Below are 16,664 nucleotides of genomic sequence, written 5' to 3' on the forward strand. Positions count from 1 at the left end.
AGCTCCTGAAGGCTAAAAGAGTAGAGATAGAGATCCTGTCAAATGAAAATATTTAAGGGACAGGATCGGGATAGCATCCCTTACAAACAGACATATGCACACAACTTTTCCTTTTTCTTAGGGACAGCCACTTTAAATTATTGGTAATTATGAAAGTTATTTTTTCCAAAAATTATTAGGAAAAAAGTATGCATGTATGTATTCCTAGACTTACAACCACAATTGGGACTGGAATTTTGGTCGCTAAGCAATGTGGTCATTAAGCAAAGCATCATGCAACTGTACCCAATTTTATGACCATTTTTACCACAGTCGTAAAATGAACTACTGCAGTCATTAAGCAAATCACTTGGTTTTTAAGCAAATCCAGTTTCTCTAATTGATTTTGCTTGTCTGAAGCCAGCTGGGAAAGTAGCATATTGTGATCATGTGACCTCAAGATGCTGCAACAGGCATAAATGTGAGCCGAGTTCCAACCACTTGAATTGTGACCACATGACTGCAGAGTTGGTGCTATGGTCTTTTGAGGACAGTTTGTTGGACACTTTTTCCAGGGCCAATTTAAATATTGTTAGACAAACGGTTGCAAGTTAAGTATTTAATGAATTTAGAATAGTTCCTATCAAGGAGAGGTATTATTGCCCTCCAAGTGTTTGGATAGCAACAGTCATCTGTCCCAGTCAGAATGGCCAATGATCAAGGTTTGTGGGGATTGGAGTAGAAAATTTGGAGGCTTCAAATTGACTATATTGTGCAGAGGGAGAAAAGATTTTTTTTCCTCTTTCCTTTGTCTTCTCTCAAATCATTTCCAGTTTTCCTCAGTGATCTCTGTTTCTTTTTTCTGAGCAGCCTGAAGACATAAACTATGCTTCTCAAAAACAAGTGTATCTGGACATTGGAGAGGAGATGCTGCAACACGCTTTTGAAGGTTATAATGTCTGCATTTTTGCCTATGGCCAGACTGGGGCTGGCAAGTCATATACAATGATGGGTAAACAAGAGAAAGACCAACAAGGCATAATTCCCCAGGTAATTATGACAATGGGAAATAACTCAAAGTAAGAAACAAATCCAAGAAAATAATGTTTGGGACAGGAAGCGTATGAAGCAGTTCTGTTAACAAGTGACAATCAGGAAAGGGGTGGAAATATAAAATCCCGTGACATCTTCAGAAAATAGAAACCTGTGGCATGAATAGAATTGAACAATGGTAGATGGAAACGAAAGAAGGATTTATCCCTGATTATTAAAAATTCAAGAAAGAGAAGCAGTAGAACAAATAGAATTGATTTACTTAGTTTCAACTAAAAGTTCCATCATAGTAAGGAGACCTCTGAGTAAATCACTTAGTTGGTCACTATTGGCATATTAGTTCAACAACTTGTATGCTTGTACAAAAGTATAGCTTAGAAAACAATGGAAATTTTTGAATTGCGAGATGTTGTCATTGGGAATAGTTCCTTCTGCAATATCGCATATCTCTATTAAAAAGAAAAATTCAAGATTTGGTTGGAATTTACATTTTTATCCAGATCCCTTTTTTCAATTAATTAAGAGCCTTTCCCCAAATATTATTTATGGAAAATATTTATTTTTACAAACAATTTGAAAACTTAAATGATGTAAATAGTACTGTTGTTACAGAATTGTAACTTTTGTTTTGTCTTTCTCATGCTATGAAGCTGTGCGAGGATCTCTTCTCTCGAATCAATGACACTACAAATGACAATATGTCCTACTCAGTGGAGGTACAGTTGGCAACTTTCCAATACTCAATATCATTTTTATAGGTAGTTTCGAGCAGCAAAAGAAAATTTATTATGCTGAGGTTGCAGAAATATAAAAGTTGAAGAAAAATGTGCTTGGCAAAAAAAAGTGCTCTAATAATGTATTTCTGAATCTTCAGATTTGTTTCATAACGTGTGGACAATTGTTTTATGGTCAAGGATAATTATTAAGTAGTTTTTTCATTATTATTATTATTATTGTTGTTGTTGTTGTTATTGTTGTTATTGTGGGGAGGGTCATTGATGCAGTAATCATTCAGTGAAATTACCAGAGGATAGGATCAGAATTTTCAGCCCCTTTAATATTTTCCCATTTTTGAAAGTATTAAATAAGATCACTAAGCATATTGGGAAGTAAACTTAACCTTTTCTGACCTTGGGAGGGAATTGTACAGACACTACTTAGTGGTTTAGTGGTTTATTCTGAGGTAGAGATGAAAAGAAACGGCAAGAACAAGGTGATAGGATGAGGAAGAACTCCTACAAATCATCAGGGCTGCAAATGGAAGGATATCTTTTGTGCAATCAGAAATACCCTCCAATTGTGTCAGAAATAAATTAGGTTTAGCGGCAAAATACAGACAACCAGCACAATGCCAGATAGAACTAGAGCTGCTTTGTTAGCCTGTGTGGAAGTGCCTTATATACTGATTAATGCCATTTAACTATGGGTATAGTGTACTTGTTAGTTAGAACTACAACATGGAAAAAAGAAAGCTTAATAAGCTGTAAATATCCCATCAGCTTTCAGTGTCAATCGACTTATCTATTGATCAGGCTGACGGTGATTCTTCAGAATGCCTGGATGCCTATCCTATTGGTTGATCAGGTTATCTTCTTAAATTCAATATAGTCTACTTGTAAGCTGAAAAATAAGATCACATATTACAAAATATCTGTGTTCTCTGGCTGTGTTCATATAATGGACTTAACCATATGGATACTAATGTAGCTTATTCGAACTGGCTTCACCTAGTTCTGTCAATCAGCTCAAGGTTTATCATTGAAGTGTTTCATTACTGTGCAACAATGATGATTCTCTACTGGCAGGAAGACAGCTGTGGTAATAGCCTTGTAAATTACCCAATCAATATTTGGGAGATGTGTTTTGTGGCTGGAAGACCTTTGTAGTGGAATAGTTGACATTATTCAGCTACTCAATATTTTCATTTCATTTTCTTGGAGAACTGATTAAACAATGCAAGGCCATCAGCCAAAAATGACTAGATTTTCAGACTTGCAAAATATGGATTGACTTGGAAAAGCCCTTTCACAATTGGCTCATGTTCTTATGGTTCATAAGAGACAGAAAGGGTAGTTCAGAAAAAAAATTGGTAGAAAAGAGAGCTATTGTATGCATTTTACCTGGAAGAGATTTCCACTATCTTTATTCAGTCTTGCTCCTCCTCTGTGTGAATAGGATTGCCATTGAAAATGCTTACCTGCATAGCTAAATACCTTTTGTTTACAGGCTTTATTTCTGAAATCTGCTCACGTTTATAAAATGCAATGTTGCATTCTTCTTTGCTGGCACCTGTAAATTTTTGTTCTGGGTTGAAGATGTGAAATGCAGCTTGTGCATATCAGTCAGTGCCCACAAGATATTTAGTGTCCTTCTCTGCTTCTCTTGCCCTAATGTTTTTTAAATATACCATTCTCAGAATAAGTGCAATTTGTCCTACAGGTGAGTTACATGGAAATATATTGTGAGCGTGTGCGTGACCTCCTCAATCCCAAGAATAAAGGAAACCTGAGGGTCAGAGAGCATCCTCTCCTCGGACCATATGTTGAAGATCTCTCAAAACTAGCTGTTACTTCATACAATGATATTCAGGATTTAATGGACTCTGGGAACAAAGCAAGGTAAAAAGAACAAGGAAAATGTATCTCATTCTGGTATTCCTATGAAATCATTCAGAATTATTATTTTTAGTCAAGTCCTTCACAGGAATGTCACTGTTATAAAAATATCAGGGAATATTTTGATAGTTCTGAGAGAGGGCAGTAACCCTAATTTAAATAATTCAAAACAAGAACGGCGTAGAGTATGGTCTCATGACTGGCCTTATGAAAATATTGCTAGATGGATTGAAGTCCAAGTTCTTTGGTGAGTTTCAGAATTTTAATACTTTACCCTATTGGACATACACATTAGCAGCAATCTCCATAGCTAGAGCAAGAAAGAAGGAGTGAATTACATTGAAGTGAAATCATAAAGAAGATGAGAAGCCAAGGATTCCCAGATATAGAGATCTAAAGGAGTTTTCACCTTTATATAGATCTCGTAAGGATTACATTTTTACTCTTCTTTCCCCAATTTTTCCTGCTATAAAAACACTATACTTTTGTTTTTATTTTATTTTTGCTCATTTATATCTAAGTAGTATAATTTATGTACCACTCAATATAGTAAGGCTTCAACTGTCCAGCATCAGTTGTTGTTTAGTTCTCCATGGTATCTTCTAGTTTGAGAAACTTACAGGTGGAGAGATGTTGAAGAAAAGAGGGGAAATTTTTTTCAGCAAAAACTGGACATATTTGTGCTTCCTGTTAGTAGTGAGATGGTAATGGGATGGGTAGATCTGGAACATCTTATAGTCTTCTAGAATTAAAAAAACCTTTTAACTTTGCAAGCTTTGAGTCAGCATGTCATGCATCTTGTTTACTGATTTTTTTCTCATTATTCATTGCTTTTTTACCTGCCTGTTGGCCTCTAAACATAAAGGCTTACAATTTAAATAAATTCTCAATAGCTTGGTGAACAGTGATGGGAGTTCAATAGGTACAGAGGGCACCCATTTGGAGAAGACCATTGTTCGGGATTAAGCTGTGCCAAATATTCAAATTTAAGTGCTCCACTCTTCAAGTCTTCAAGGCATTCCACTTCTCATGATGTGGCATGGCTATTTTGAGGGCCTTCCCAGGTTACCTGTGCATGCATGTATACATGCACACAATACTTTCTTTGAGATTGAGGGTGATGCAGTGCAGCTGTGTATGTACACATACATGAAGATAAAGTGATAAATTCCTTGAAGCTGCTATGCCAAGTCTAGGGCAGGGCTTTTCTATTGGTGGTACGTGTACCACCAGTGGTACTTTGGCACATGGCAAGTGGTATGTGACCCTCCTAGACAAGTGTAATGGAGGAGGGGAATGAATTGAAGTGACCCAAGCCTGAGGGAGAAGCAGCTGGAGCTGCAGGACTGTCAGGACTCAGCAGAAGCCCCTGGAGCACCGCAGGGCTTTAGGTGATTGGCACTTCCGGAAGCAGCACATAGCTGGAGGTGAAACGTGGAGAAAAGGGTAGGGGAGAGGAGAGGATATAAAAGAAGGTTTTGGTGGGAAAGAGGATGGAGAAGAAGCTGTGAAAGGATTGCTCAGCAGGCAGGGAGGAAAAAGAGACAGGGAAGAAGAATCTGTTGCTGGAAGAAAAGGTCCCCTGGTTCGTTTTCTCCAGCCAAGAGAATGCAATCAGCACTGATGAAATGAAAAGCTGAGAGATGAACTTGTCAGAAAGGAGGTTGGTTTATTTCAGAAGCCAGTGGGTTCCTGGTCAACTGGCAGCTTGATTGGGTTACCATAAGGATTTTCATAGTTTTTATAGCATTTTGTAATTCAGAGGCTCAGTTTGTGTGCTTTGGTTATTAGAATATTTTAGTCTGTTTCACAAAGGCTAGCAATGAGTCTAAAGTGTTTGCTTCCATAGGTTTAATCCCTTTAAACAAATGTAATTAGTTTTACCTGCATATCCTGAGTCTGTCTATGGCTTTTAACATGTTTTCTTTGTAGGTAAACAGACTTAATTTAAGGTTATCACTTTTTGCAATTGTCGGAGCTTTTCAGACTCCGGCTACAACACTGTGAGACGCCTGAAGCAGCTTAAAGAAAAAAACACAGAATTTATTGTTTCTTTATTCTGGGGGGCTTTTGTGAGCCTTTTTTGCTTTGCGCTGTGTCTTTAGGAGTACAGTGAAGGGACTGGGGGGTGGGGGGGTGCATTCTTACTACACTGTGGAAGGAGAGCTCAGAAAGCAGGGAGGAAGAAGAAAAGAGGGTGAGGGAAAGAATGGCTGACCAGCCAGCTGATAGTGGTGCATATTAATAAATATGAATAAATTCATCATACATTTGTCAGTGCAAAGGGAAAGTGATTCAGCAAAGGAACTGCCACCAAAGAAATTAAAACTGGTACTTTTTCTCCTTTTTCCCCTACAGTTTGTAACATTTTATTAGCTTGTAGAATAAAACACAAAAGCAAATAGTAGGACACAGTGGGGGAAAGGGGGAAAAAGTGAGGGGGAGAAGGGAAAAAGAAAAGAAAAGGCATTGACTTCTGACTTCCTTTGTTGTACTAGAACAGACATGTCAAACACAAGGCCCGGGGGCCGGATCCGGCCCGCGAAGTGGTTTCATGCGGCCCATGAAGCCATCCTGGAAACAGTGAGGGAACGGCCCCCACTGCCTTGGCCCTGGTCCAGAGACCCTCCTTCTGCCAGAGACCCTCAGATCTGTCCCACTCCTGCCCAGGCCCCCATAGGCACCCTTGATGCGAATGATGTAGAGCTGGCCACGCCCACCCAGTAGGCCATACGCACTCTAGCCATGCCCACCCAGTAGGCCACGCCCACCCAGGCCATACCCACCCGGCCCCCTGAGGGCAACCTCAATGCTGATGCGGCCCTCAATGAAATTGAGTGTGACACCCCTGTAGTAGAAGGAAGCATTAACATTGAACCTCAACTTTTTACTTTTCCACAATACTGTAAACTAGCCATTTCTATAACAACAAATTAATCTAATCAGTAAAACCCAAAATCCCCTCCCTTTTTTTTTAGTCACCAAGTTTTTGACACCTTGCTAAGCACTGGTGGTATTCAAATATTGTCATGTCCTAAAAGTGGTAAAATCTGTGAAAAGCCCTGTTCTAGGGGATGCAGCCGTCTGAACATTTTGAAGAGAGATGCTTTACTTTATGTAATTGTAATTAGCAAAACATACATTCGAATGTTTTCTAAACACACACTTTTGACCTGGTACCAACCAGATGTTTTGAAATTACATTTCATAGCCATTGTGGCAGTTTTCCATGACAATTATGAGTTCTGAGAAATACAGTAATACATCTGAAAGGTTCTAAACCGAGGAAAGATATTTTAAACATCTGTATATTATTAGTATTTGCTTGTTCTTATCAACTTTACTTTCCTGGCAAGAAATATAAATAAATTCCCTGTTACTCTTCTTCAATAGGACAGTGGCAGCCACTAATATGAATGAAACCAGCAGCCGCTCGCATGCAGTTTTCAATATTATCTTCACCCAGAAGAGACACGATGCAGAGACAGACATCACCACTGAGAAGGTGAACTAAAAAATTAGTATGCATTGATTTTCTGGCCAAGAGCACTCATGCGTGCAGTCTGATACCATCTCACTTGTAATTATTGTCCAGCCACCACAAAGACTCTCAGTTCAGCTGTCAGTTGGACTAAATTGGTGATACAATGAAGAGAGTGGTAAAAAGCATCAGTGCACAGGGAGCAAATGGAAGACAGCTTTTTCCCCCCTTCAGTTTCGGTCACATATCTATAGACAATCTTTCTCTGCATTGAGAAAAGATAGGAGACTTTGAGGGAAAGTTTGGAGCCAGCACTTTAAAACAGAAAAAGAAAGAGCTTTGTGAGGCTTGATGTGATACCAATTATGTGATAATAGGTTAATACTGGGAACCAAATTTAAAGTTAAAGCTAAATCTCATTTTGGGTGGGGTTGCAATGCCTCAGAGAGATCCTGGACACAATTTGGGGATCCTCCTGAACTCCTGGCTCCTGCTTGAAGGGGTGCTGTTCAGATTCTTGGAAATATTATGGTTGCTAAGAATTCGGGCAGTTTAAATCCCAACGCAACACCTATTCTCCAATATCATTTGAGTCTATTCCACCATATAAGTATCCAAGCATCCTTGTTTCATTGCTGCTTTCTTATATATTGCCTCGAATTTTTCTTCATTTAAGTCAATTTAGAAAAATCTGGGATCATCCCAGAGATGGCTCTTTTCTGAATTTTCATATTTTGTTTTTCCCAATGGTTAAACTTCATTTAATAATATCAAATACTCCATCATGCCCAAGTGCTAGAGAATAATCTGAGAGGCAGATACTGTGGTGGATATAAAGCAATATTTAATCTGTTTGCTCATTTCAGGTCAGCAAAATCAGCTTGGTGGATCTTGCAGGAAGTGAACGGGCTGACTCCACTGGCGCAAAAGGCACCAGACTGAAGGTAAGAAAAAAAGAACCTGGACTAAGGGAGATATTTATGTAAATGTCTTTGATTATGGAAGGATTAATTAGCACATTAAGTTTTAAAACTGTTGAATGAGATTATCCTTTGAAAAGCTATAGATTTATCCTGATAGAAAACCTGTAGTACTATAAATCAAAATATATTTTGTAGCTCTTACATTTTTTCCTTCTTAGTGTTGTTTGTTAGCCCTTCTATGGTTAGGAAAATAAAAATGAAAGAAGCACTCAGAAAACAAGCGAAGGCTATGCGTGAAAAAATATTGCCTAAGATCATCCTTCCTGTTATATAATTATGTGGATGAGGCAAGAGTTCTGCATGATGAAAGACTTGCCAGAACTATGAGAAGAGCAAACCAATTGTGATAAAATTCCATACAACAATTTCTGTTCACCTACCATTTATGTTGTCTGTATTTACACATTCTATTATCTTCTGTTTGGGACACAGTTTCTAAACTTGATTGGCTTGCCTCAGTCTTCCCCAACCTGATTCCTTCAGATGTGCTGGGAATCCAGTTTTTAGAATCCATAGCCAGCAATATTGGCTAGAAATTCTGGGTTGCAATCCTAAAATATCTGAAGTTTTTATGGTTTTAGAAGATAGAACTCTTCAGTGACATCCTAGATTGGCATACATACATATGTAGTAGCTCTTTTATGATAAGAAAGAATGGCAAAGTTATCCACCAGTAGCTTTGAATAAATAGATACTTGAATGTGTAATATAACTCTAATTCCTGGTGGTTCTGGCAAGTTAGTGATTCAGTACCTTAAATATGTTTTTGTGCAAAATTTTTTATCAAAATTCAATATCCCACACTGATTGGATATCCTTATTTTCACAGGAAGGAGCAAACATCAATAAATCACTAACAACCTTAGGAAAGGTTATCTCTGCTCTAGCTGAGATGGTAAGGGTTCTTTTGAAATAAGCTGAGGAGAACATTTTCTTACAACTAAAGTACAAAATTTTATTTTCCCAATTCATTTCACAGATGCTTCAATAAAAGTATGGCTCAACCATTTGATTTCTGGAAAAAACCCATATATAGTTTTGCTCCTGAATTCAAAAATCACTAATCTGCTAATGGAAAAGAAACTTTATACAGAATTCCAGCTTCTTTTGTTGTAAATGTCTGAAAATTCAGATTAAAATATTTAAGGACTCCATCCTGAGAATTAATATTAAAATAATCAAGGACTGTTTTGAAGGTTACATATCACTGTCTTGACACTTATATTACTTTCTATTTTTGCCTATGGAGGAACATACAACTGTATGAATTTAACACCTAAAGATTTAAATTGACATCGATAGATGTGAATTCACAGGTTTACTACTTTAGAAAGAATTAAGACATTTCAAAGTACCTTGATATATGTGCCAGTGAATAAGGAAAAATAATTACAAACATCTATTTACATTATAGATATAGTATTATTGGTATTTATGCACTTTATATGTGTGAAGATGTTCTGCAGTATTAAATGGCTAAGGGACTACATGTTTTGTCCCTGCCATCAACCCTGTTTCCTTTGCTTTGTTCCCTAATTTCACTATGTTAGGTGAAGATCTAAAGGAGGAACCTGGTATATTTGTGAGATCCCTTCAGTTGGTCAGCAACTGTGCTTCCACATGTCCAGATAATTATTTTCTTAGACTTAATTCAGTGTACCAAAATCAGGATAAACAGCAAACCTCTTTTAATTAAACAGGAGCCCTTCATGCAAATAATACAAGAAGGCTGCTGATGAGAACACTCAACCACTATTCTGTGACAAACATTCTAGCACATCTTCTGTCCCTCTGAATAATCTTTGTATTTTGTCTATTCTGCAAATGAGCAGGGAAGATATTATGGCATTACAGCAATGTCAGATAATAGGATATGTAGAAAATCAGGGGCTGAATGAAGATATGGATTCTGGTCTCTTGATTCAATTGTGTCTGCTTTTGCTCTACTACTCTAAATTAGTAAAATGAACACTGGTTTGGATTATGTTATATGTTTTCATTGGGAGGAGATATATAATTGATATAGATTCACAGTTTAGTTTTCAGATCCAATCTTATTAAAATCTGCCTTGGTAACATAAAACCATGAAATTCTAATTGGTATTTGCTTTATTTTCAGGATTCAGGACCAAATAAGGTAAATATGTATGTTGGGCAAGTAATGATAGGCCTGAGTGAAGCTGTTTTATCTGGAAATTATCCATGTCCAAACATTTCTCTTGAGGTGTTAAGATTTTTTAAAAAGTTTATATGTTGCAACAGAGAAGACCCTTATAAAATCACATCGCCTTGCAGATAGCTTCCCAATTCTGTCATTTTGTATTTTAAATTTTACTGCATGATGATCTGACCATTAGATGTACCCTCACTCAAAATGACCTTCCCCAGGCTGGTGCCCTCCAGATATTTTTTAGATTAAAATCTTGAAATTATAGAATAGCGGGATTATAAGCAGACACATGTTGAGGAAGAAAATCTAACCAAAGCTCAATTTGAAGGGTTTAATAAAAGTTGGAGAAGATTAACAAACCTCTGATTATGGAAGAAGAAATAGAAACACTTGCTTAGACACTAGACAGCTTGAGATCTAGCTGGATTTATCAATGAAGGCAAGAAAGAACAGTATTACTGGTAAATTATTGATTATTATTAATGCACAGTTAGAAATAATTACAAGAAAATTTCTGAGGAGTTTATTTTGGTTTCTCATGTGACTTTTGGGAGTAGATCATGGGGAAAATGTGCAGGTTTTACCAAACAGAAAATTCATTCATTTTTGTGATGACTGGTAGCTATGTGATAACAATTCTAGCCTGGCTAAATTTATTTTGAAGGGTCAGATTTGATATTTGAAGAGCAGTGTATAACCATAGACTCAGTATGAACTAGCTTATGTAAGTTGTACTAGTTTTGTTCCTATGAGAATAATACTAAATAGAATGCAAGGCTTCCTGAGCTCTGAAAATCTCAAGTATTTTCATGATTGTTATGAGATGATAGGGACTTAGAATGTATATTCTTTCTCTAGAAAATTACAAAAGGAAGTTTTTTGGGTTATGTACATAGTTGGGTTTAGAGAAGGAAATTAATTCTATTTTTAAAAGGTCGATTGCTTTTTCTTCCTTTGTATTAGGGTTAAAGAATTGTGATTCATTCAGACATTAGAAGTATCAGTTCATTGTTGCATTCTCTCTTTCTTGTAGAATAAGAAGAAAAAAAAGACAGATTTTGTTCCATATCGAGATTCAGTACTTACTTGGCTGCTCCGAGAAAATCTAGGTATGTTTTTTTCTCAACGTATCACCTACAATTCTATCTTATTTCTCAGCCAAAGTCTAAATAATGCATCTCCCAAGTCTTCTGCTTTTGAGTTTTGAAACCTTCTTTTATGGTTTTCTTTATTCAGCTCCTGTTTTTACCAGTGATGAAGGTAGTTGGGTTGTCTGAATTCTAATAGTAACATTTTCAATTCCTTAAAGTACTTGCCAATATCCTGCACATAAATATGGGATGAATGTTCAGTCTTCTCAATTTGAGAGATCTGGATAAATGAACAGTCAATGCATAGGAAGAAAAAGAAGATGAACACAGCTCAGAAAGTGGATATTTAATTTTAGATTTTATCAGTCATTGTGTTGTGTGTTTTCTGGGCAGGTGGTAACTCCCGGACTGCTATGGTTGCTGCTCTCAGCCCTGCTGATATTAATTACGATGAGACTCTCAGCACCTTAAGGTAGAAGCTTTATAAAAGATTTCTTATTCTTTTAATTATGAACTAGACCAGGGGTAGGCAACTTCGGCTCTTTTATGACTCATGGACTTCAACTCCCAGAATTCCTGAGTCAGCATAGCTGGGAGTTGAAGTCCATGAGTCATAAAGGAGCCGAGGTTGCCTACCCCTGAACTAGACTAAGCTTTGTGAAACAAAATTGAATTCATTGCATTATCCTTGTTTTTTCTTGAAATTTTCTTGGAGGAAAAATGTGCTTTCATATATATGTTATCCCCTATGCATGTCAAAAATGTATATTCTATAAATAGGGTCCAGAACAGCTTTATTATCTATTGCTTGGCAGTGCATAGGGGATAAAAGTTGTGTCATGGGGACAATTTCTTTCTCAAATTGGATTGAGGTTCTGATCGAGTTGAAAGACTGAGGAAAAAGGGAGACTAAGTATGCTTTCCTAACCAGTGCCTGGATAGTCTCTCTATAAAAGAGGGTTTTTTTTATTTTCACGCTTAGAAACACAAATATTGGCAGCTTGAAAGGCTAGTGTTAAAGTCCTCAGTGTTCTCTGATCCAGATTTTAACTGGGGAATGGAAGAGATGGGTGAGAGAAAGAAATACCGTTTAACCATGGGCCAGTTTTGACTGATATGTATAGGATGTGACTTGTTTACTTGATTGATTGAGAATATTTCCTGCATTTCAGGAGAAATACCTTAGTTTTCTATCCCTGGGTAAAAGAGATAATCTTAACATTCTCTTATGTATTTCACATTCTATATGGCATTTTCAGCAGACCTTACTTTGTTTAGAATGTATATTTTTCCCACAGATATGCAGATCGTGCTAAGCAAATCAGATGCAATGCTGTCATTAATGAGGATCCCAACAACAAGCTGATCAGAGAACTTAAAGATGAAGTGGCTCGCCTGAGAGACCTGTTGTATGCCCAAGGCCTGGGAGATATCATAGATAGTATGTTGAGTATTTGGTTTGGGCTAAGGCTGACCTGTGTGTCAACATCTTGTCTTTCTTGGTTTATTTCTTCAAGTTGCAGATCCAACCTCAACATGGTTCCTGCTTTCAGTTCATAGTCTCAAAGCCAACTAGCTCACCATGAAGTGACAATAACAATTTCACATGTTATAGTGACTGTGTTAAGGTTCATAAAGCTAATATACCCCAATTCTAAAGGACATGCTGAATAAGAATTCTAGTAGTTTGTTATTCTAAGATATTTTGAAAGTTTTACCAAGTGTTCAGTGGTGTATAACCACAGACTTTTAATCATAATCTTCATTATCCCTCTACATCTCTACTTCTGAGCAATTATGATTATCCATCCATAGTAATATAACATTATTTAAAATATTTAGTAATCAATGATAGGAAATATTTAAATCCTCCAACATCCTAATCAGAAAATTGTTTCTCCCTTACAGTCTACAACAGGCATGTGTAACTCGCGATGTCACATGATATCGCGCAATGTATCGGGACTTTTTCCCCATTGCTGGCGATGGGGTGGGTGCTGTTTTGGCGTGACACATCCGGTCTGTAGGCCGGCAGTTTGACATGTCTGGTCTACAGCACTGTGCACTTCCTTAGCTGTGAATAAGGAAGGAATTGTTTGATAATGAAGGATATGCATCTCATGGCCTTTCCAGTCAATTCCTTACTGGGGCAATAAGCATCTTGAACACCTTGTTGCTTTGTTATACCAAGAGATCCAAATTTTGTTGTGGGATTGATTTATTTTTGCATATGACTCTTAAGCACATCCTTTTTATGGCTAAGAAGATGTGTTCATCCCAACTAAATCAACTGGCATGAAAATTAGCTAAATGAATGGCATGACTCTTTATGGGATAATAGCCATGTTATCACTGGAAATGAGTGTAGTTGTTTCCTCCCCTTCTCATGAACTTATTACCTCTTTTACCAATTATCCACATTCGTTTCCTTGCACTTTATGTGGTAACTCTTTACAATATGGGATCACACATCTCTTCATGTAAAATAAAATCGGGGAAAGGAGACTGTACTACATAAAAAGAGTGAGCTAGTTGTAAAACCCTAGGAGTAAGCCTCAAGGTTTCTGGATTTGCAGAAAGGCCCTCAGGTGCTGTTTCTTTATTCCTACAAGATAAACCTACTCTTATTTTCTTTGTCTTCCCACTCCCTTCTCCTATCTCTCTTAGCTAATCCTGTTCCAGGAGGACCTAAATGTGTGTATTTCCCATGGCTGGTATTTTGTGTGCTGCAATGCTTTTGATAAACTCAGTCAAAGCAAAGGAACAGAAGTACAGCATGAGAAATGAATTCAATAGCAAATATTGAGAAAACCTTTTCTTTTTAGGGCAGGTGTTGAAATGGTTTATATATACCTTCTCCAAAGGGCAGAGGTGGGCTTTTACATGAATCCAACCATAGTACTAAATACAAACAATTCATGGAACTGCTGTACAGAGCTGTGGCAAGTTACTGATTTGTTTAGTTTTAGGGTTTGGTATTAGAATGCTAAATACTTCCACAAAAATGTCATTTCTCTCCTTCAAAATGTCCAAGGACACCCACATGACCTTCTGGAACATGCTTTAGAGAGATTTTTTTTCTGGACCTGTTGTATACATAGAAAAAATCAATTTAACATCCAAATATATTCCAGGCCCTGTTGTGTTTGAATAGAGGCACTGCAGCTTTCCACTTTAGCCGGGTTGTTTTTCATTATCTGGCGATCTATAAACTCTGCTCCATCTCCTTGATTCCAGAAATGTTTCCATTTGAGTTTGCTCTTGAGATTCCTTTCTCTGTGCTGTATCTATGTGTCCTGCTTGTGCTACTGCTATTCTGCTGCTGCTTCTGCTGGAGCTGGATCAAATGAATTTGTTCTGCTAGGGGAAAGGAAACACCCAGCCCCAAAGCACTGAAATATCTGCTTTAGCCATTATTGGCTTAAGTATTACCAGTGATCCTGTTTGGCCCTTCTACTAGCAGTTGTACCTAGTAGGAATGCTGTGGGAGTAGTTCAGTTGCTGACTGCATTTGATAAAGCAATCTGGCTTTTGCTGGCATGTTAGAAGGCCTGGAGCCTCTGCGTCTATTTTGAGCAGTTCAGCCTACGCTCTGATCAAATCGGCAAACAGAACTTTCCAGTTGCCCACATCCAGGCCTATCTTCCCCGCGGAACCACATAGGATCTGCCCCTTCCCACTTTAATCTGCTGAATATAGCTGAAGATAACAAATATAACATCAAATATAAATTAGATATATGATGTATGAAATTGAAATTTTATACTTTGCAGATGCTTATCACTTGTCTGGGCATCTGTTATTTTAACCCATTAGTCCTGGTCAGAAATCTAAAGTTTTCCTATATCCATTCCCAATAAATTGATATCTATTTTATTCTTCAGTCTTGCCCCTCTGTGCATCAAGATGGGTTAGATGAACAAAAAGGGTTGTCTGAAAAGTCTGAGTCTATCATCTATCTATCTATCTATCTATCTATCTATCTATCTATCTATCTATCTATCTATCTATCTATCTCTAATCTATCTTCTATCATGTATCATCTCTCTCTCATCTCTCTCTCATCTATATCATATGTCTATCTACATACACTCACACATATATGCACTCATTCATTCCCATGCACATACACACACACACACACACACTCACACTTAACAGGTGGCAGCAGCACCTACTTAACCTTAGCTGATTTGAAAGCTATCAGGGTTTAGTGAGGATTTGGATGCAGGACTACCTGGGAATTATAGGCTTTGGGTAGACTGGAAGTCAAAACAATTTCTAGAGAAAAAAATAACAGCACTTACATTACCCATGCCACTAGGAGCTGCATTATCTGAGGGAAACTACCTTTTACTGATAAAATGAGATTTCTGTCTTGTAAAACTTTTTCATCATATATCTCAAATATGTGATGCCCATTCTGATACTATAAGAAAAGTGCATATCACTATTTTCGTCATCCTTCCAGTTTAAGAAGTGTAAATAAGGAAACAGAACATCAAAAGTATCATAATTTGGGGCATCATCTTACAGTTTTTGAAGATTTCATGCATTTTAATCTGATTTGCACATATTAGAGGATCCTCTTAAATAAGCAATTCACTGTATTACCAGTCAACAGAATATTGTGCATTGGTTTTAAAATCCTGAAGAGATGTAAAGATATTTAAAAAAAACAAGATTAAAGAAAACAACATTGTTTGGAACCTTTATCAAATTTAATGTTTGAAATAAACAACTGCACAATAAAAACATTTTTGGAACCATTCAAAAAAGGAATATCCTATTAGGCAATTTATTATTTTTCTTTTTTGTCTGAGAATGTTGACCAAAATACTGTAGTCGTAGTTATTTTTGTTTTCATTTCTATTTGTAAAGATTGTCTTTAATGAGTAGTGATATAAAAATGTTTTAAATGACTAAATGTTAATTGGATGCTGAAATTATATTGTTATTCTCAGTTAAACCTGCAGAAGGAAGAACATTCTAGAGATGAGTTAGAGGAGAAACTCTATTTTGCTCCTGTAAGAGCATGCAACTTGTGTGACAAACATAACATATTCTTATTAATATCCCTGTATTAGATGGCAATTCTGCTTACTTCAGCATCTTTATTTACAAGAAATTTCTGAATTAGTCCAGTTCAAGACCCTTTCTTAGCATCTTTATGCAAATGGACAACAAATATAGCCATGAAAATGAGGTGGTTTTTTTTCCTTCTGTTCAATTGTATCCAATTCTCAGAAACTCCCTGTACAAGCCCCTGCAGTTTTCTTGGCAAGGTTTTTA

The 16,664-nt window shown here is 37.0% G+C and overlaps 1 protein-coding gene across 18 annotated transcripts in view; it reads left to right on the forward strand.

Annotated features, from left to right (window-relative positions):
• The window catches only part of KIF1A (kinesin family member 1A), a gene marked incomplete at its 5' end in the record, with an annotated part of 89,435 nt that overhangs the window by 21,330 nt on the left and 51,441 nt on the right, over positions 1–16,664 (forward strand). For 10 of the 18 annotated variants that reach the window (XM_081328160.1, XM_081328145.1, XM_081328154.1 and 7 more), the window contains 10 exons: positions 850–1,029; positions 1,683–1,748; positions 3,472–3,650; positions 7,041–7,152; positions 7,995–8,072; positions 8,941–9,006; positions 10,231–10,248; positions 11,315–11,390; positions 11,766–11,844; positions 12,671–12,813. In XM_081328160.1, the coding sequence (XP_081184286.1) occupies positions 850–1,029; positions 1,683–1,748; positions 3,472–3,650; positions 7,041–7,152; positions 7,995–8,072; positions 8,941–9,006; positions 10,231–10,248; positions 11,315–11,390; positions 11,766–11,844; positions 12,671–12,813 (997 nt within the window). Of the gene's footprint in view, positions 1–849; positions 1,030–1,682; positions 1,749–3,471; positions 3,651–7,040; positions 7,153–7,994; positions 8,073–8,940; positions 9,007–10,230; positions 10,249–11,314; positions 11,391–11,765; positions 11,845–12,670; positions 12,814–14,039; positions 14,067–16,664 lie in introns of all 18 variants that reach the window. The other 8 variants (XM_081328143.1, XM_081328157.1, XM_081328158.1 and 5 more) reach the window with 1 other exon arrangement.

Source organism: Vipera berus (genome assembly GCF_964194415.1).
Source record: "Vipera berus genome assembly, chromosome: 5".
Classification (NCBI taxonomy): domain Eukaryota; kingdom Metazoa; phylum Chordata; class Lepidosauria; order Squamata; family Viperidae; genus Vipera; species Vipera berus.